At 33.1% G+C, this 19,005-nt stretch overlaps 1 protein-coding gene across 3 annotated transcripts in view; it reads right to left on the reverse strand.

Moving 5' to 3' along the window:
• LOC129219327 (MOB kinase activator-like 2) overlaps positions 1-19,005 on the reverse strand; it is a 456,395-nt gene that overhangs the window by 94,238 nt on the left and 343,152 nt on the right. The window contains exon 1 of one of the 3 annotated variants that reach the window (XM_054853682.1): positions 1,003-1,582. The exons of the other annotated variants lie outside the window; for them this stretch is intronic. Coding sequence (XP_054709657.1) covers positions 1,003-1,046 — 44 coding nt within the window. The 5' untranslated portion in view covers positions 1,047-1,582. Of the gene's footprint in view, positions 1-1,002; positions 1,583-19,005 lie in introns of those variants that run through there. 3 annotated transcript variants of the gene reach the window in all.

Raw genomic sequence — 19,005 nt, forward strand, 5'->3', positions numbered from 1 at the left:
GTTGCTTAACGTTAAACGAACAAAAAACAACTTAATCCATGTAATCCGATAACTGATTTGGTCAAGACAGAACTAAAATATTGAAGGGTTACTAGTTAATGTCAATATATTTCACAACACCAAGACTAACAGAAGATGCAATGAAAAGCTTCTAATTTCAATTTCCATGCTGGATGACATTTTCAAAGGACAAAAGCGTATTTAAAAACAAAACGATTTAAAAACTAACTTATCCTTAAAGTATCTTATTAATAAATCTGTGAAGATAGTTTAATTCACTGAATTTCTGATTTACAAGACGAAAAAATTCAAAACGAATGAGAATATTAGAATCATCTTGTGGTCAAGGGGAAAAAACTTGCATGAAGTGTGTCTAACAAAGTAAACAAAGTTGCAACGCACTCACCTTACCTACGCAGTTTTTTTTTCGTCTATCGTTTATTCAATGATGCATTTAATACAAGATATGTAATTTAGTATCCTGAATCATGTTGACCACTTAAATTAGGAGAGCTGTAAAAAGTATTTACGTTATCTTAACTAAGGCGAAGTAATTTCCCCAGGCTTCATAACAGCATTTTAAAACAATTTTTTCCGTTCCTTACGTTCTTGTTTTAAAAATTTTAGATATCATACATCACTATAGACAAACCGAAGTTAAATGTAAATAACATCATGTGAATGACCATCATGCTAAATAACGACAGTACTTCATGTATTTTTTTTTTCATTCTGGACTGAACAAGACTGCGGAGCATTAATACAGCCATAATTTGAAGTGGGGGAGGGGTGAAGTTTAAGTCATTACATGCGTGTGAAACACCATGCCCAGATTGGTAAAAAGGCCTTACTAAGGTTTCTGGGATCCCAGAACTCTGCAGTGCCTCTGCTGCGAAGTAAACCCGCGCACTTATTTTTCGGAAATTCGTAGAGTGAAAGTGGAATCAAATCACAGAATTAATTTACAGAAATTAAAAAATAAACAAAATAAATGGAGCTTACCACACGAAATTCAAAACAAACATCCCGTTGAACCAGTACTTCATGTATGACAACCGAACGCAATCCAACAAAACAATTCAAAAAATGAAGCACACAAAATATAATCAAAAACAAATCCACAAAACCAAAGCACTAGGATTCCAACAGCTTCAGCAGCATTATTTACTAATTCACGAAACACTTTTCCATTTACTAACGCGAGAAACAACTGAATTTCATGAAAGGAACTACTTTCACGTGCGCCACTCACAGCGTAAACTTCACGACTGTTGTTATTCAGCTTTTTAACGGTCGCCGGGACCAACAGCTGGTTGCTACATTGGTGCTGCCCCCTGGCGACGATCCTTCGCGATCTTCCGAGGGTGACAGAAAGAGAAGCAATTTTCCGTTTTTATTATCCAGTCGGAGAGTTGAAATTGGCAAGTATGCTAATATTGCCGAGCTTGACTGCTTTGAACAGTTATTTTAGATTATATGTAGAGCACGTAGGGTAAAAAGAAATTCGGTTCGAAATAATTTCTCGTAAATAATTGTTTTTTATTGTTAAAGAACAGTGGCGTATCCAAGGTTTTTTTTTTTTTGGGGGGGGGGGGATATATTCCCCTTCCCTCTCTTCAAAAAGCAGAATTTTGTTTCAGTCATTTTCTATGGTTTTTGACCATCAAAAACGACTCCCCCCCCCCCCAACTTCAAGCATATCCGCTCTGTTTTTTTTTTTCTGGTTTACACCAGTCTTTATACCTGGTCCAGTGTTATAAGATCCGCATTCTTAAAGCAGTAATTTCAAAACAAGGAGATAAAGGAAGAAATTTAACCCATTTTAGGGCTCCTAAAATTATGGTGCGCAGGTCCACGGACCCACAGGATCGTGTATTAATCACGCCCTGGGTGGCAGGGCAATGTATCCATCCCCCTCTGATTCCTAAAATAACGGGTCTGTTTTCATAGCCTCATACGACAAGGATGCATTTAGGGGTGTTATGGCGTTAAAGGATCTTATTCTCTTCTCATGGGGGGGGGGGGGGTCTCTCGTTCTTCGGGGGAGGGGAGCAATACCATTTGTGAGGTGGTGGGCCAGCGATCTTTGTAGGGAGATGATCAGGTGTACCGTTGGACCGTCTTCAGATGCAGTGGACTATTCTGCTGAGGTAATCCATTAATGTTCAGTTTAAAATATCTCATGGGCCAATTCATGCAACGAGCAAGTTTTGAGTTGAATTTAAGGTCTGACTATCTTTGGTTGAAACAAACATAATTTGTTTACAGGGCTTTCTTTTTTTTTTTTTTTAAGTTTCTTTATATTATCTATCGCTTCAATGAAGTACGTCAGTGCCTTCAATTAAATATATGCTTTTTAATAGTTATTTTAGATCATTGGTTCCAAAACTTTTTCAATTCGCTGGCCCCTTTAATGCGTTAAATTATCTTGCGGCACCGTAGTCTATTTCTATCATAGTATATATATATATATATATATATATATAGTATATATAATATATATATATATATATATATATATATATATATATATATATATATATATATATATATATATTATAGCGAACCACGGTCCAGATCCGAACGGCGAAGAGTCTGGACCGCCAAAAATGTTTGGAAGTATAAATTACAGAAATAAACCATTATTTAAAAATATTTGTATGAAGGCCACATTACTGATTTAAGTTTTTAACGTTTAATGTAAAATATGAAGGTTTTTTCTGGATCTCGATTTTAAAACTTTCAAAAGTATCTGGAACTCACTAAAATCACTTGTCGACCCCTGTGTTCTAGTATCTCTCTCTCACACACACACATAGAGATAGAGAGAGAGAAAGAGAGAGATAGAGGAGGGGAATAAAAACCCTTTGAGTGTTACCAATTTCTCACGAGCAGAATGAAAATTTTGGATAGCATTTTTACCGATTAAATCCTGATTAATGCTTAAAAATATACTTTCATAAATAAAAAGGCTGATACATCAATTAAAGGAGTGCCCACAGGGGGGGGGGGGGATTACGGCGCAAGTTGCGTCATCAAATTTGGGGGGGGGGGAGATTTTTTTACATTTTAATTATTTATTTGTTTAAAAAAATATTCATTTATTAAAATTTATTTATTGAGTTATTTTTAATTTAAATTATCTTATTTTAGTCTGTTTATATTTTATTTCATTTATTTAATTTGTGTGTGTACTTCATTGTCGTAGCACAGACTTTTCTTATAAATTAATAAGAACAATAATAATTATAAATAAATAAATAAATATTAAAAAAAATTAATGAAATAAAAAAGAGCTGAAAAATAAAAAATGAAAGAAGGAAAAAAGCTTGGGAAAATTTTTGGGTGAATTTGTGCTATTGAGTTGGGGGGGGGGGGGAGGATGGGCACACCTGAATCAATAAATTTAAGCAATAATATAAATATTATTCTAGAAACAGCTAATTACGTAATTCAAACAAATCAAAAAGATTATTATAATATCTCTATATTCTGTCGATTATTATAATATCTAGGGTGTAGATGTTAGCACATGTTTATCAAAACCAACACAAAAGTAAACAAGGAAAATCTATCTCATGTTGTTTAACGATAAGCAAATGGATGTTATCTGCTTGACGCATTTTATTGCAACATCTTGCAGCACAAAATAACAATGAAGTGGAGGGGGAAAAAAAAAAGCACCTTCATCTGATGGTGGAAGAATTGCATCATGTGAGTTGCAAACATGAAATGTATCGATTTAATGAGTTCTATTAGAATCCTTTTCCCCTTTACATGAACGTTTATTTGTTATTTTAGACATAGTGATGAGTTCTATGAACGTTTATTAGACAGATTGATGAGTCCTATCAAAACCCCTTTTCCCCCTTACATGAACGTCTACTTGTTATTTTAAACACCTTACGATGACAACGGAAATTAAGGACCGTATTGATCTATATCAGGGGTTCTCAAACTTTTAGACATTGCGACCCCCTTTTTTAGACTAAGTATTTTGGCGCCCCCCCCCACCCAAACTTTAACTCTGTCTAAACCATAAAACAATAACAAAAAAACTACAAAAAAGGTTAAGTTTTACCCTTAGAAACGCAAGCAACTAGTAAAATAAACATGAAATTTTGTCTCTTGAACTATTTTATAATAAGACAGTACTAGAACATCTGATTTTATAATCTTGCAATAAATTAATTGTCTTCAAACTTTTCTTCCACATCCCGCGATTCCCCTAGGGGTCGCGACCCACCGTTTGAGAACTCCTGATCTATATATACAGGGTGTTTCAGTAGACTGTTTCAGAACTTCTAAGAGGGGTAGGGTGCACCGTGATCGCTCGAAATCCTACCGGATCGGAAATGCTTTCCCGATGCGAGAAATTTGAGATATAGTGTTCCAGATTGTTTGGAGTCCCATGCGCCGAAGACGTGAGGTGTGCATTGTAACGGGTTGAAAAAACTTTTTTACTTAGACCTATGTACCTTTTGCTTTTTTACATGTTTTATTAAAAAGTTTTTTCACTTACGTTCTCTTTTCTTTATGGTGCTTCTGTGTACATCACCGCTTCAGGAAAGCATTTCCGGTCCCGTATTGCTATATGATTTCGAGTCGTCAGGATGCACCCCTCTTAGGAGTTCTGTAACTGTTAACTGAAAAACACCCTGTTTATATAAAATTCTAAATATGCAACGAATTGTCAAGCAAAAGAACCGCAATATCTAACTTTCATCACCATGAATATAAGTAAAAGGACACTAACACTATACAGGGTGTATCAGTACAGCGTTTACAGACTTTCAGGGCAGGTAGAGTACACCTAGATGACGGGAAACCACATAGCAATGCATGGTCGGAAAAGCTTTCCTGGCGCGGTTGTGACGACACAAATCACCAAAACGACAAGACACGAATAAGAGAAGAAAACATGTTTATTATCCTTAGTACAGCAAAAAACTAAGAAAAAAGAACATGAAGGAGCCAACAATCGTCATCAAACTAGGTGTTCGAAATTATGACCCCGGGTCGTCGTGATTCATGCCTCACATCTCTGGTACATTGAAGATCGAACGTCAAACCGAGCGCGGCAACAAAAACCGCGTGTGCGCATGCACCGTCATCTGATGTTTCCGTTTACGTAACGATATCTAACGTGTACACCAGACAAAAACTTACCAGCATTTTTGCTGTATTAAAAATAATAAACATGTTTTCTCCTCCTGTTTGTCCAGTTTTCTTGTGCTTTGTGCCGTCACTATCACGTCAGGAAAGCGTTTCCGACCATGCATTGCTATGTGTATCTGCCCTGAAAGTCTGTAAACACTGTACTGATACACCCTGTATATCTGCGAAATGTCACAAAAATATTCCCGTTATTTATTGTAGGGACCAACCCTGTAAATACTAAGAATTGCTTAACATTAACAAACATCTATTCGTTCTTTTTGAACGGGTTTATCAACGGTTTCAAACAGAGGAAATCCTAAAAATTATTTATAAAATCTGTAAATATAGCAACAAAACAATACAACATTTTCCGCTCTGAAAATAATTAAAAATTAGTACAAAGCAAAGTTTTATAAACAGATTATGTAATAAATCCAACGAAAAACTCACACGATATTTGACTCGTGCGCACCTTTTTAGGAACCGAAGATTATTTTATTAAAAAGGTGCTGCGAATTAAAACTAGTTGGGAAACATAGAATCGTGAACAACCTTAAAAGCGTCGTTAGTGTTTTATAACATGTAATTTTTTGAAAAAAGAAATGGTACCAGGACACTGGTAGACAGTTTTTATTGCTATGTAACTTTCTGTTAGATTTCCGAACACAATAAATTTTTAATCATAAAAAGCAGCAAATAGAATGAAACTATTTTACTGCAAATACAAAATAATTTTAAAGCCAATGATCATGAAAAGATAATTGTTGCAGACTACTAACCAAAACAATAACACAAACCTCCAAATTAATACTTTGTTGAAAAGAAATAACAACGTCAAACAGCACAAATTGCAGATTACTGCAGACTACGCGTTTCGGCGTTACAAGGAACGCATTTTTCAATGCAAAAGAAATGAGTTTATGGATGAAAAGACAATAGACAAAAGCCACGAGCCAGATGAGCAGGCAGCTTAAAAACTAAAAATAACGGATTAACCAAACACTAATGAAAAAAATTATAAACCAATAAAGAACCAATAGGAATGCAAACAATAAGCAAAAGCAATTCCACAATTTTTATGCAATGGTATTTTATTCAACTATACTTCGTACATCGTTTTGTGTACAACCGTTGACAGCTAAAACCTTTGGTTGACGCTTAACGGTTAAAAAACAGCTTGCTTTTGAATTGGCAATGCTAATAACAGTGCACTTCCAAGCCATTTGTCAATGAAAATAACGCATCCAGACACGCGATTCCAATTCTCTTTCACTTCGACTATCTTCAGAGTGTGATCATTGTCCCAGGGTTGCATCATATATCAATGAAGATCTTACCAGACTTGCATTTGTAATGCAGGAACCCGCTCGATTTCCTTTTTTCTAACGAAGTTAAAACAATTCTGCCTTCCGGGGTCAATTATCTGTGAATGCAGTGAGAATAGATGAAGTATTCACGGATGGCTTGATTTTAAACTTTGATGAAGGAAAATGAAAAAAAAAAAGCAATCGGGTTTCAGTATTTAAGCAATTAAATTTGTTGGAAGAAAGCAAATCAAGGGTGAGAAAAATTATTGGCGGTTAATCTGCAAAGAATCATTAGAAGATATTATTTTTGCTAGCAATCCCGGTAGCAGGAACCGCGCGACGCTGCGAAGATTCTTGGCAAAGACTGCAGACTATTTCTGTGTGTGTGTGTGGGGGGGGGGGGACACCAAAATTTTCAAAAAAATAAATAAATAAATAAATAAATAAAATAAATAAATAAATAAATTTCAGTGAAGTAAGATTTGTACTTTCTCGGTGCCAGTTTGAATTTTACGGTAAATCTAACGGTTTATTTTACACATTTTTTTAAAAATATTTTTAATCAGCGCCGCAGCCTATTGAAAAAATCTGATACTGAGCTTGTAACTAAACGTCGTTACTGGCTTCATAAAGATGAAACACTCTCCTTAATTAACTCGATCACTTTTTCAGACATTAAATAGTCGCTGCTTTAATAGAACATCATTTCTTCGAGCCATTCGATTCTTCTTTAAATTTTCAAGTAGCCATAAGCTGAAAAACACTTAAAAATGCTATAATGCCGAATCTTGACAATATAATGGATTTTATAATAATCAAAGCAATAAAGGAATTAAATATAACAATAAAATAATTGAACATTAATTTATTACATTTTACCCGTGTAATACGATTGACCTCAATCTCGTAATTTTCGAGCCCTCTTTCATTCTCTAATTGCCCACTTGTGAAAGAAAGACCCTCGGAAATATTCAGTTTTGCTTAGGGATACGAAGTCGAAGGGTATAAAATCCCAGGAGTCGGAGTCCGTCATTTTTCCTCTGACTCTGCAGCCTTAGTTTTACTTCTCTCTACACATAGAGCAATTTCTGTTTCATAGGGCTACTATCAATTAACAGTTACGTAATAAGCAGAGCTGCGGAGTCTGGCTGAACTCGGGGTAAAATACTCGGGAGTCGATAGCTTTAAAATTCTTAGAGTTGGAGTCAGAGTCAACCACTTTCTTTCCGAGTCCGCAACTTTGCCGAGGCTGCGGAGTAGGACTGGTTTTAGGGTTTTAGGGCATAGAAGTCAAAGGCTCCGAAATTCCAGGAGTCGGTTATTTTCCATCCGACTCTGCAGCCCTATAGTAATAAGGCACTCAATTTTCGTTACTCATGATTTTTCAGGAACTAGCTTTTAATAATGATTTTCCAGAGGTGTATTCATGAATCCATATTTGTCGATGATTTCCTGTCAACAGGCATTTCAAAGAAAACATAAATGTGATTCTAATTTGATGCTCATTAAAGGGCAAAAAGAGTGAGCACACTTATTCACTTATTATTTACCTCGATTCGGATCATAATTCTTGTTAAATGTTATTGTTTGCATCAAGGACGAGATTTCACAGGTTTCATGATTTTCTACAATAGTACAAGATTCGACTTAGGTTGACCTACACTTTTTGAGTTTCGTAATAAGTTTTATAAACATGTTGATAAAAATATTACTAACACGATGGTATAAAGTTTTCTAAACAAAAGCGATCCAATTACAGAGCTGTCACGATTTAAAAGTTCAATAATTTACAGATTTTTTTTCAGAATTTTGTAACGGCATCACATGATCATTTTCCTGCGTAAATGTCGAGTTTTGAGCCGAATGAGCGTCATTCGCATGAAATTTAGATCTACTTCTAATTTTAAAAATCTGCAGTAAATTTGTAGATCCCTGCAAAATTTGAAGATTCCCGCAGATAATCTGCAGAGTTACTCAATTATTGAAACTTCAAGTGTGAGAGCCATGAATTCTTCAAGTGTTATTTTTGTATATAAATAGCCTGAATTCCATCAAACATGTAAAACTCGAGTGAAATTCCGAATATACAAAATCATAAAATATGAACATTTCATCATTGTAATTTTTTTTAATTGTAATTTTGCAAATTTTCTCCAAATTTTCCGAATCGTCAGACAAAATTTACCGAATAAGGAATTATTTGGGAAGTCACTGTGACCTCCCCTAACTTTCATTCGTCCCTGAACGCATGTAACAAACCTTATAAACTTGATTACGTAATATTCAAACGCCTTCTAAGCCTTTCATTTTCTCTTAAATAACCCCTGCAGTCTAATGTTTTCAGCAGACGTTATTTTGAACGGCTGTCAATTATTTCCCAATAAACTGACGCGTTAGAAGATCCAAATTTGGATCAGTGGGTAGAACTGTGTGCTGGAGAACCAGGTGTTTTTTCCGCAGTTTATCGAGCAATTTTTAACGGCTGTTTGCTCAGCGAAAGTCCATATTTCTATCCTTCCAGCTGAGTGAATTATAGGCAAGGTCGGAACTCTGTCAATAGACTCTTCTAAGTTGAATAGGTATGGATGGAACTTCAGAAAAAGATTTTTAAACGTTGGGGGGTCATTCATTAACGATTAAAAATCATATTTTGCGTATAAATGGTGTAATTAAGTTTTTAGTAACGAAAAAATAGCTTTGTGCTTGAAAAATAAATGAATGATGTACCAACGTTTTGATGCAAAAAATTGCAAATTACTGCAGACACGTGCTTCGGTGTTACAAGGAACACCTTTTCATTCATTTAAGTGTTTAGTATTTTAGTAGAGATCAAATCACAGAAAACTACAATTTAAATCAAAGACACATGTTGTAATTTTCAACCATTATGATGTGTCAGGATTAGAGTGAAAAAGTAATAATAAATCAATAAATAAATAAAAAATATGTTTCACGTCTCAGACCATAGATTTAATCCAGATTGATGCCTACTTTGATATTTAAGTGATAGAAGAAAGAACTTGAAATATTGCGACGGTGAATTTCAAATTACTCATAGGCTGCATCCAAACTAGGTTAAACTATGAGAAAAATGTTAGATGTAGAATGAAAAATTAGGAAATAAACATAATGTGTTTTAGGTTTTACACGTGCCCCCCCCCCTTTTTTTTAAATCTTTAATAACATTTTTGGAAGCATTCATTTACGTCATATCTTTCAAAGTTTCAGAATCTTATCTACATCGTGAGCCAATTTACTGTTTTTAACTATTTCACTACTTTAAAATGAATTTCGCTTCTCATTTTTTAAAAGAAATTGTTAAAGAGTATGTTCACGTTTTGAAAAAAAAAAAAGAAAAAAAAAAGAGACCTATATATATGATTACAGGATATTCATCTGAGCAGTAAACGCATTAACAATCGTCTAATATATCTTAGTTGATTGAAGTTAATGATGCAAGTAACAAAAATAATGAAAATGCAAATATTATCACAGATACCAAAAAAGGGAGGGGAGGTGTGATAAAACAGCCAACTAAGAATGCATTGTTTAAGAGCATCGAGATAAAAGTGACAGAACAAAGCATTTGCCTATTTATTTATAGTTTTAACAAGTGATATTGAACGTTATTAAAGTCATACATTAATTTATTTATTTATTTATTTCTTATTATTTTTTTTTGCATATACTTTGCCATGAAATATTGCTTACCGCTCATAAAATCAATCAATTAGAAATCAAAGTTCATCAAAAAATAACTACATAAGGAAGTAGCATGCATTGTGTTTAATTTCCTTTAAACTATGAGTTAGAAATCAAGTAACTGTCAATCATAGTCAACATATCGATATTTCATTTTCTGATAAGAGAAAATGGTTGATAAAGCACTTTTTTCATTTACAGGCGGAGAAGGAGTACAGGTTGTGGAATATCCTTGCACTTGGGGTCAATCAAAGGGTGGTGGAGATTACGGCTAATATAAGATATGTCAAAAGTTATCACAAAAGCAAACAGACCTTGAAATTCTAAGTATCGGCGGCGAAAATTTATCGCTACGTATGAATCTCATTTTAATGGAAGTGTGATATTGGCGATGCACTTCACTAAAAAAGTTCCGTTATTAAGTCACATCTGTCCCCAACTCATGCTTTGAAGATATAAATGGTTCCACGAAATACTTTCCACAACAGAGCTATACAGAAATGAATCGATCGCTTAAACCTACAGAGGCGCTTCAATAGGAGGTCACGGGAGGTCACTGTGACTTACTAAAAATGTCCTTATTCGGAAAATTTTCTCTGACTATTTGACAAAATTTGAAGTTCCATTCGGAAAATTATCATCATCCGGCGAAATTTGGAGTGCCATTCGGCAAAATCATCAATATTCGGCGAAATTTGGAGTTCCATTTGGCAAAACTATCACCATATGCGGCGAGATTTGGAGTTCCATTCGGCAAAATTTGGCGTTTCGTTCGGCAAAATTTGGAGTTCCAATCGGCAGAATTATCATCATTTGGCGGAATTTGAAGTTTTATTCAACAAAATTATCGTCATTAGGAAAAATTTGGGAGTTCCGATAGGCAAAATTATCATCATTCGGCAAAATTTGGAGTTCCATTCGGCAACTTGAAAATTTCCACCCACTCAAAAATGTTCGGGGCGCATCTGTTAACCTGATTATCAAAAATGCTGAAGCAAACACGAAATCTTTTCTTAATTAGGGGATTCTAAATTTCCTTAAACGAAAAAAATTCAGCATTTTTTTTACTTTATTACTTTGCAGTTGACATTTTAATAATATTGCAAAATCTCCTCTTCCCAAATTTGTTGGAAGAATTTCGAATGCTAGTTTACTAAATATTATTTAGTAGATATACTATTCAATTTATTAAGTTTAAACTAAGCGCAAAACGAATAAATAGTAATTTAATTATAACTTGTTAAACAATAAGCATTCCCATCATTTTCGATTGCCAGTCATTTAAAGTTAAAAAAAAATGATTTAATTATTTTTTTTTTAAAAAGAGAATGTTTAACCGCTACAACGTATAAGTAAAATTTAAAGATATTAACGAATTTGTAGTGATACAAACTAAAAATTTGCGAGCATAAAATATTACAATTCCATTGACCGCCAATGCTGATCAATAGTATGTTCAATGTTTGTTTTAGTCGCAATAACGCATGAATCAATTTTTATCTTAATTTGATGTACAAGCGTCATTCCGGAACTTACCAAATTACCATTTTGCAAGTGTTTGAAGCTTTCTAGATTGTAGAAGATGGCCATTTCAGACTAATAATTAGGGAGGAAGGACTGAGTATTACAGAATTTGAAGCATATGCGAATCGTATTCCACTTAAACGATCGATAATCGTAACTTATATGTGATTATTTCTACACTTTATACGTTAAGAGAAGCAAATATACGGTCGCGTCTGTTTATAAAGCGAATTAATGGTTAGCTTTAATTCCCGTTCACGTTTTACTGGGAATTTTTCAACTTTTTATAACGAATTTACGGCTCTAACGAAATTTTTATTTGCTACCTTAGACTTCGCTATAAAAGGGCGGCAGTGTTTTTTCAAAGTGGAAATGCAAAAAAAATTTTGAAAAAAAAAAATAGAACCGACTTCAAAATTGCTCTAAAAAGTGAAAAATAATTTTATTCTTTAAACACCATCGATAATACTTTTAAACATAGTTTTTGAAGTTGACGCAAAAACGATCGATAAAATCATTCACAGCCATAACTCAACTACAAGTATAAATTTTACCAGGTCTAGTTTCTTTACTACCACATGCATTACGCATTGATGACAGCATATTTAAGTAGCGATATAAATGTTTCGTTCCTAACTTTGAATGATTTTATGATAAAAATATGAACGAAGCATGGTTACAATGGATTTTACGTTTTGTTTTTGCGCCAACTTCAAAAATTATGTTTAAAAGTATTATCGATGGTGTTTAAAGAATAAAATTATTTTTCACTTTTTAGAGCAATTTTGAAGTCGGTTCTATTTTTTTTTTTTTTTCAAAATTTTTTTATTTCATTCTTTTTAGTGTAAATGTAGATATTTCAGTAAAAGTAAGAAGTTACCTAGTAAGAAGTTCGGTTCTATATCACTATTGCTTTAGAAAGGCCTTTATTCAAAATTATCATTACAATTACTATTAATGTTACTGTTATATGGCACCAAACTTTTATAACAATGAGTTTCATATTGTCGCGTAGATGAAGATAGCGAAGACAATGTGAAAGCCAAATGCAGCGAATACTTGAGAAAGTGCTGGAACTTTCCAGACTTGGAAAGATACAGAAATTAATAGAACATTCGAGAAAACACGGGAAACAGTAGAAACGAAATTTTAGTAAAATTCCCTTTGTCCTAGTCGGGATTTGAACCCGGGTAGCGCGTGTGGGAAGCGAGGATTCTACCACTGAGCCACCGTTATCCACGGATGAAAAGTGCGAACTTCGCTACACTATCATTTTAATTGCATAAAATTTACTGTTTTTTGCCCATAACTTTTTTTCTAAAGAACAAATATGGTCAAACAAAGTAATGGGACCTAAGTTGAGCCATCCCCTATCCATTAAAAAAAGAATCATCAAAATCGGTTCACTAGGTGAGACGCTATGAGTGGACAAACAAAAAAAAAAACATACATACGGTATGAACTGATAACCGCCTCCTTTTTGAAGTCGGTTAAAAATGTACGCTTATTTCCCCTATTCATCAAAAAAGTTGCAGCCAAATCTTAATAATTCAATATTTAAGAAGTATTGATCAACAAATAGGGAAATGGACTAACTCCCATGGAGTAGGATTCTTCAAAAAGAGAAAGAGAGAGCAGAAAAAAAAAAAAAAAAATGTGGGTAGCCCAAATGAAAAAAAAAAAAGTTTCCTTTTTTTAAAACTCTTGTTCTATTCCGTTTTAATTCATTTCAGACAATAGAATCCCACAAAGTATCTACTTGAAACATAAAAAAATAGTTTCACTGCATTCAAATAAAACTTTTAAAATATAAAAACACAAATATTTTGCAAAAATATGTCACCATATACTTTTGAGTTTCTTCACAATTATCAATGATTTTTCTATTGATCTATCGCACATTTTATCATCGGCATGATATCGAAAATTCCCAATGAAAGGAAACAGATGTTTGTTCTAGTTCTTGTTCTTAAACGTACACAAAATATTTTAGACAAACTGGTTGCCATTTAACATTTGCTAATTTTGTTCTTTTTTTAATTTTAAAAAGATAACATTCTGATCCTGCCAGATAGCGACCAGAAAAGGGCAGACGTTTTGGACACTACGATGAAGTGAAATACCTAACCTTAGATAACCCGCGCATAGTATGTTTTAAGAAATCAGAATCACGGGTGCTTGAAATTTCAAGCGTTGTCTGGCAAAAAACAGCGATGAAAATAAAGTTATCATACATCTGATAACAACAAATGTTCAAAAGTATTGATAGTTAAGAGATTCGTCATTATTCCACGTTTTCAAATCTGAAATGAATATCTTAAAATGATCGAAACTATCAGCTGCGAAACACGTCAGCAACGAGTGTTGAGTAACATGCAGCCATATTTGGTTTTCGGCTCTTCAAATTCAGAAAAAAAAAAAGAGTCAGAGGCGAATGAAAAACGAAATTAAAAAAACAAATGTAATATAAAGCTAAAGGATAACGATAACTAATATTCAAAATGTTACAATAAAGTTCTTAGCAAGCTAGTTTATAAGCTAACATAGTTTCTTCATCATATCAATTTTATTTAATGGATCAACGTTCGAATGATTTACGATATTTGATTTATTCGTTTAAAAATGCTTTTAATTTCTCTTATTTATCTAATCCAGTGGTGCTCAACCTTTTTCTGTCCGAGTGCCGCACCTCATATTAAAATCATTCTCGCGGACCAGATTACATAAAAATTTAAAAAAATTTCATTATTGTCTAATAGGAAAATATAGAGCAAGAAAGAAAATCACAAACCAATAATAGTTGTTATCATTACTTGATGCTTATTTTATTAAATGCATGTTTTTCAGAAACCAATTTCTGAATATTTGACTCCAAGTTTTTGATATTGTCACTTCTCGTGCTTTTCGATTTTTAACATTGATCAAAACAACGGGCTACACAGTCAGCTTCGTGGGCCGGATGTGTCCAGCGGGTCGTAGATTAGGCACTACTGATCAAATTTAATCGCATCCCTTTTTGACTTAGATGCTATACTCCCTCAGGCCCAAATTAGTCGCAACATTTAGGTCGAAAATTAGCAGCTACATTCGAATATTACTTTCGTACACTAAATATAGACATTGATGATTTTATGGTTTTATTTAAACATTTTTCAGAGATTTCATGACGCTATGGTATCAATGAACAACACTTATTTACAATGCATTCTTTCCTTCTCTCCTTAAACCAGTACCTTATTAGTTTCATAAATCCAAGGTTCGACTCTTGAGCCCAGGGTTCATACTCTATTTGGATGAAAAAATTCCATGACTTTTCCAAGACTTTTTCATTACTTCAATGAAAATTTTCATGACCTCGTTACATGAAGAGAATAGCACTATTTAATCTCAAACTTGGTAATATTTTGAAATGAGCATTAGCAAAACTTCTAGTATATGAATGCCACAGCCGCATTGAAGCACTTACTCGTAATGGAAAAAAATATAAGTGCACACTTAAAAAACTAAACTATTCTTATTTGTCTTCATCATATAAATTTTCGTAAAGTAAAAATGCAGTGAAAAAAATATGATGATGCTTAAATGTCTGATTTTTTTTTAAAACAGGCAGAATGATATTGAATGGGACAAAGGTCATCACTAAGTTTCAATAAATTTGCTTCAAAAGTTACCTTTTAGTGTCAACAGTGCCTTTAATCATCCACGTAACTTGACAGTATTTTGGTTCTTTAAAGTAAAGCCACATAGTTTAGTTCTTTTTATGTTTTTAAACCAGATCTTTTTTGAAAAAAACATTCAGTAATGAATCAATCTTCTGATTCAAAAGTATATTTGTTTTGTTTACAAATTTGCATATTTTCAAATGCATATAAATTAATAGGTTCAGAAATTCCAGAACATGTGTTATTCTTGACATTGAACGTAGTAGTGGGTCGCATGGATTAGTTTTGCGTGCCGTATGTTGGGATTGGGAACTACTGTTTTAGAGCATAAGAATTCCTCTATTTCTGTATTCTATCGCCTGACTTAAGATCTTTATTTTCTAAAACATTCAACAAATTAAGATAAACTCTGATAAATTTAATAATAAAGTCCTTACGAGTGATGGAATCGAACTTGCATGCAATTGAATTGCTTTTTTTTTTTCGAGTAGGCGTGGCACAACTAAGGACGTGAAATTTTGCTACTACAGAATATGAAACATAAGAAGTGTTGAAAATAACAGAAAATTCAAAATAAGTAATGTTCAGGCAATAAAATCACATCACAAAAAATGGCAAGCGGCTGCGATAGAAGTGGATGCAATGAGATTTCAAAATTCAGATTTGATTTTTGGAACTTTCAATTTTCCACTTTCAATAGCTTTTATGTGCTATACTGTTAAATCACTCAAGATTTCTAATGCTCTTTTAGCAACTGTTCCTTTCTCTTTGTCCAAGACATTTTTCCATGACTTGAAATAAATTTCCATGACTTGCAATGAAAATTTCAATTTTCCATGACTTTTCCAGGTCTGAAATTCTATTATTTTTTTTCCATGACTTTCCAGGATTTCCATGACCCGTACGAACCCTGTTGAGCCGAGATCCATTTGTAAGAACTCTTTCACCAGTTATCGCATAAAACTCTCTTCTAGCTAATGAATTGTGAATTCATTAAAAAGCAAACAGATCTCAATGCTATACTAGTAGTAAAGTTCTTACACAATGGGTTGCATTTTTGAAACTAATTTGATACTGTTTTCATTAGAAATACAGAATTCATTAGAAAGCAAACTGATCGTTTGGGCATACTGGTAGTCCCTTATACAATGGGGTGCATTTTTGAAACCAACTTCAAACTGATTTCATTAGAAATACTGAATTCATTGGAAAGCAAACTGATTGTTCTGATATATTGGTAGTAGAGTCCTTACACAATAGGGCGCATTTTTGAAGCTAATTTTATACTGATTTAAGGGAGGTAGTTAGGAAATGCTTGGGAAGAGTGAAAATACTGTACATTAATAGAGCATATTGCCCTGAAATCTCGAAAAATTGTTCAAAAAAAATCATAAAATCGTCAATTAGAACAAAGAGCATTCAAGTGTAGCAACTAATTCTCGAAGGAGGGAGGATATGTAATTATAGTCTAAAAAATGCATAAAGTGGTTCAAATCTGAACATGAAACTCAGTCTCACGGAAAACTGCCATGTTGGGAAAATGTTTAAGAATGAATTCATCAGGAGAAAAAAACTATTTCATATAATTTTATCACTATTTCATAATATACTCTATCAGAAAATATAGAATCGCAACTGAGCATGTACATTGGTTACATAATGCACAAGAACAGGTAGGACATGTATCTCATGTCCTGAAAAATAAATAAAATACAACAAAGAAACACTTTAGTTTGTTTTCGTAGAATATCGTACATCATCCGAATTTCGCCGCAGTTTTTACAAAGAAATCAATTATTTTTTTACCTTTACAGCAATGAAGACAAATAATTGACCTTCCATTTGAAGGCTGACTCTACGTAACTTATATTTCGCCATTGGGATTTTTTACAGCAGTTTTACACCGATTTGTAATCAAGTCCACCTTTCCATTTCGCCAAAAGAGCTTTTTTTGTGCAAAAGCGATAACAATGCTGTAATAAATCAAGAAATTCTTTTTTTACTTCTTTTTTTTATATCATTGCCTTTATACTAACGGCTAAGAACAATCAAGGGTCAACTCAACTCTGAACTCAACTTTCAATATCGAAAGTTTGTTTTCGGCATTCTATTTTACTGTCCACATATCTTTTCCACACACTATCCTATTCTTTTATTTACAGGTAAGTCACAAGTAGATGATCATTATAACGACATCCGTTATTGTGACACTGGCAACATAAATAAGAGTAAATCACGAGTTTTTGGAGAGTGATAAACAATTTTTCTCCATCCCTTTTCTTACTACGAATTATTTCCCAACTAAGGTAGTATTCATTTGTGTGCTATTGTGCAGCGCACACAAAAGATGATCAGAAAGATTTCGGAAAAAATAGTAGTAAGTAGAAATAATTTTTCATTGTCCATAAAAAAGGTGAGAAAGTGAATAAATGAGAAAAGGAAGTCATTAAATAAAAATGATCGATGAAATGTAGAAGAAGTTTTAAACCAAAAGATAGTCCAATACTATTATTCAAGCAAACTTTTTGATTTATTTAAAGTTGTAAAGAGTGGTTTAAAAATTAATATTTTGAAAACTACAGGTACTATTTCATGAGCACATGTTTTTTTCTTTTGATTAATTTTGCTTTTCTGCACTGCTCTGTTTATTGTTATTTATTACACCATGTTTTTTATATGACTTGGATAAATGTATAACTTATGCCGCACTTCATTCACGCTCAATCATACGCTTTATTATTTATTTATTTTATGGAGTCAAGGGAACCAGAGCGCTAAATAAATCTTTCGCTCCATCTTCAAAAGGAAATATTTAATCCTTACTACAGATCTCTATCAATGAAGCTCAGGCAGAGCTTGTATTACATTTCGGCCTGTGAATCTTGTTACCGAAGGTTTCATAAAAAAAAAAAAAATGTTGTGTGTCAGGTAGAAATAGAGCCCCCCCCACCTCGCGTACTTATTGTGATCGGGGAAAAGCGCGATATTTTAAGGGGAGTCAGTACCCCCTATACCGCCAATATTAATTTGCACAGGTTCATGTACCTTTTTCTGAAAATCTATTAAAGATAAAATTATGAAATTTTTTCTGTACCTTAAGTAGACTCTTTTCTCTATATTGAAGTAAACTTTTACAGAAAGAAAGCTTAGTTTTTTTTTTTTTTTTTTTTTAATTCTAATGTGTAAGTCACTGTATTTTTTTCAGAAAATGCCATTTTGCAACACGAAATCAGCTCTATAAAAAATATTTTTCGAATATGAGAAAAACTTTACTTCAGTATATTCAATTAGAAGTATGGAATAGGTGGTAAAAATTTCAAAGCCTAACACAGCCCTTAGTTTCTGAGAAAAAGGAACATTTAGTTTCAAAAATACCATTTTGAGATATTGCAATTTAAAGGAGAAAATCATACCTGATTAAAATAGGTTTACATTTTTTCAAAGCTTATTTTAACTTACTTTTAATATGAGCACGATCAAGAAGTTTACATCATCAAAAAGGTATTGAAATAGAATTTCAAAATATATAAAAATCAAAAAATCAAATTTTTGAAAGTATTTAGGGTACTGACACCCCTTAAGGTATTCTCGGAGACCAGCTGTAATTTACGGTTCAGATTTTTTAAAACATATTTTAATGCTATATATTA

This window comes from Uloborus diversus, chromosome 3, assembly GCF_026930045.1.
Source record: "Uloborus diversus isolate 005 chromosome 3, Udiv.v.3.1, whole genome shotgun sequence".
Classification (NCBI taxonomy): Eukaryota; Metazoa; Arthropoda; class Arachnida; order Araneae; family Uloboridae; genus Uloborus; species Uloborus diversus.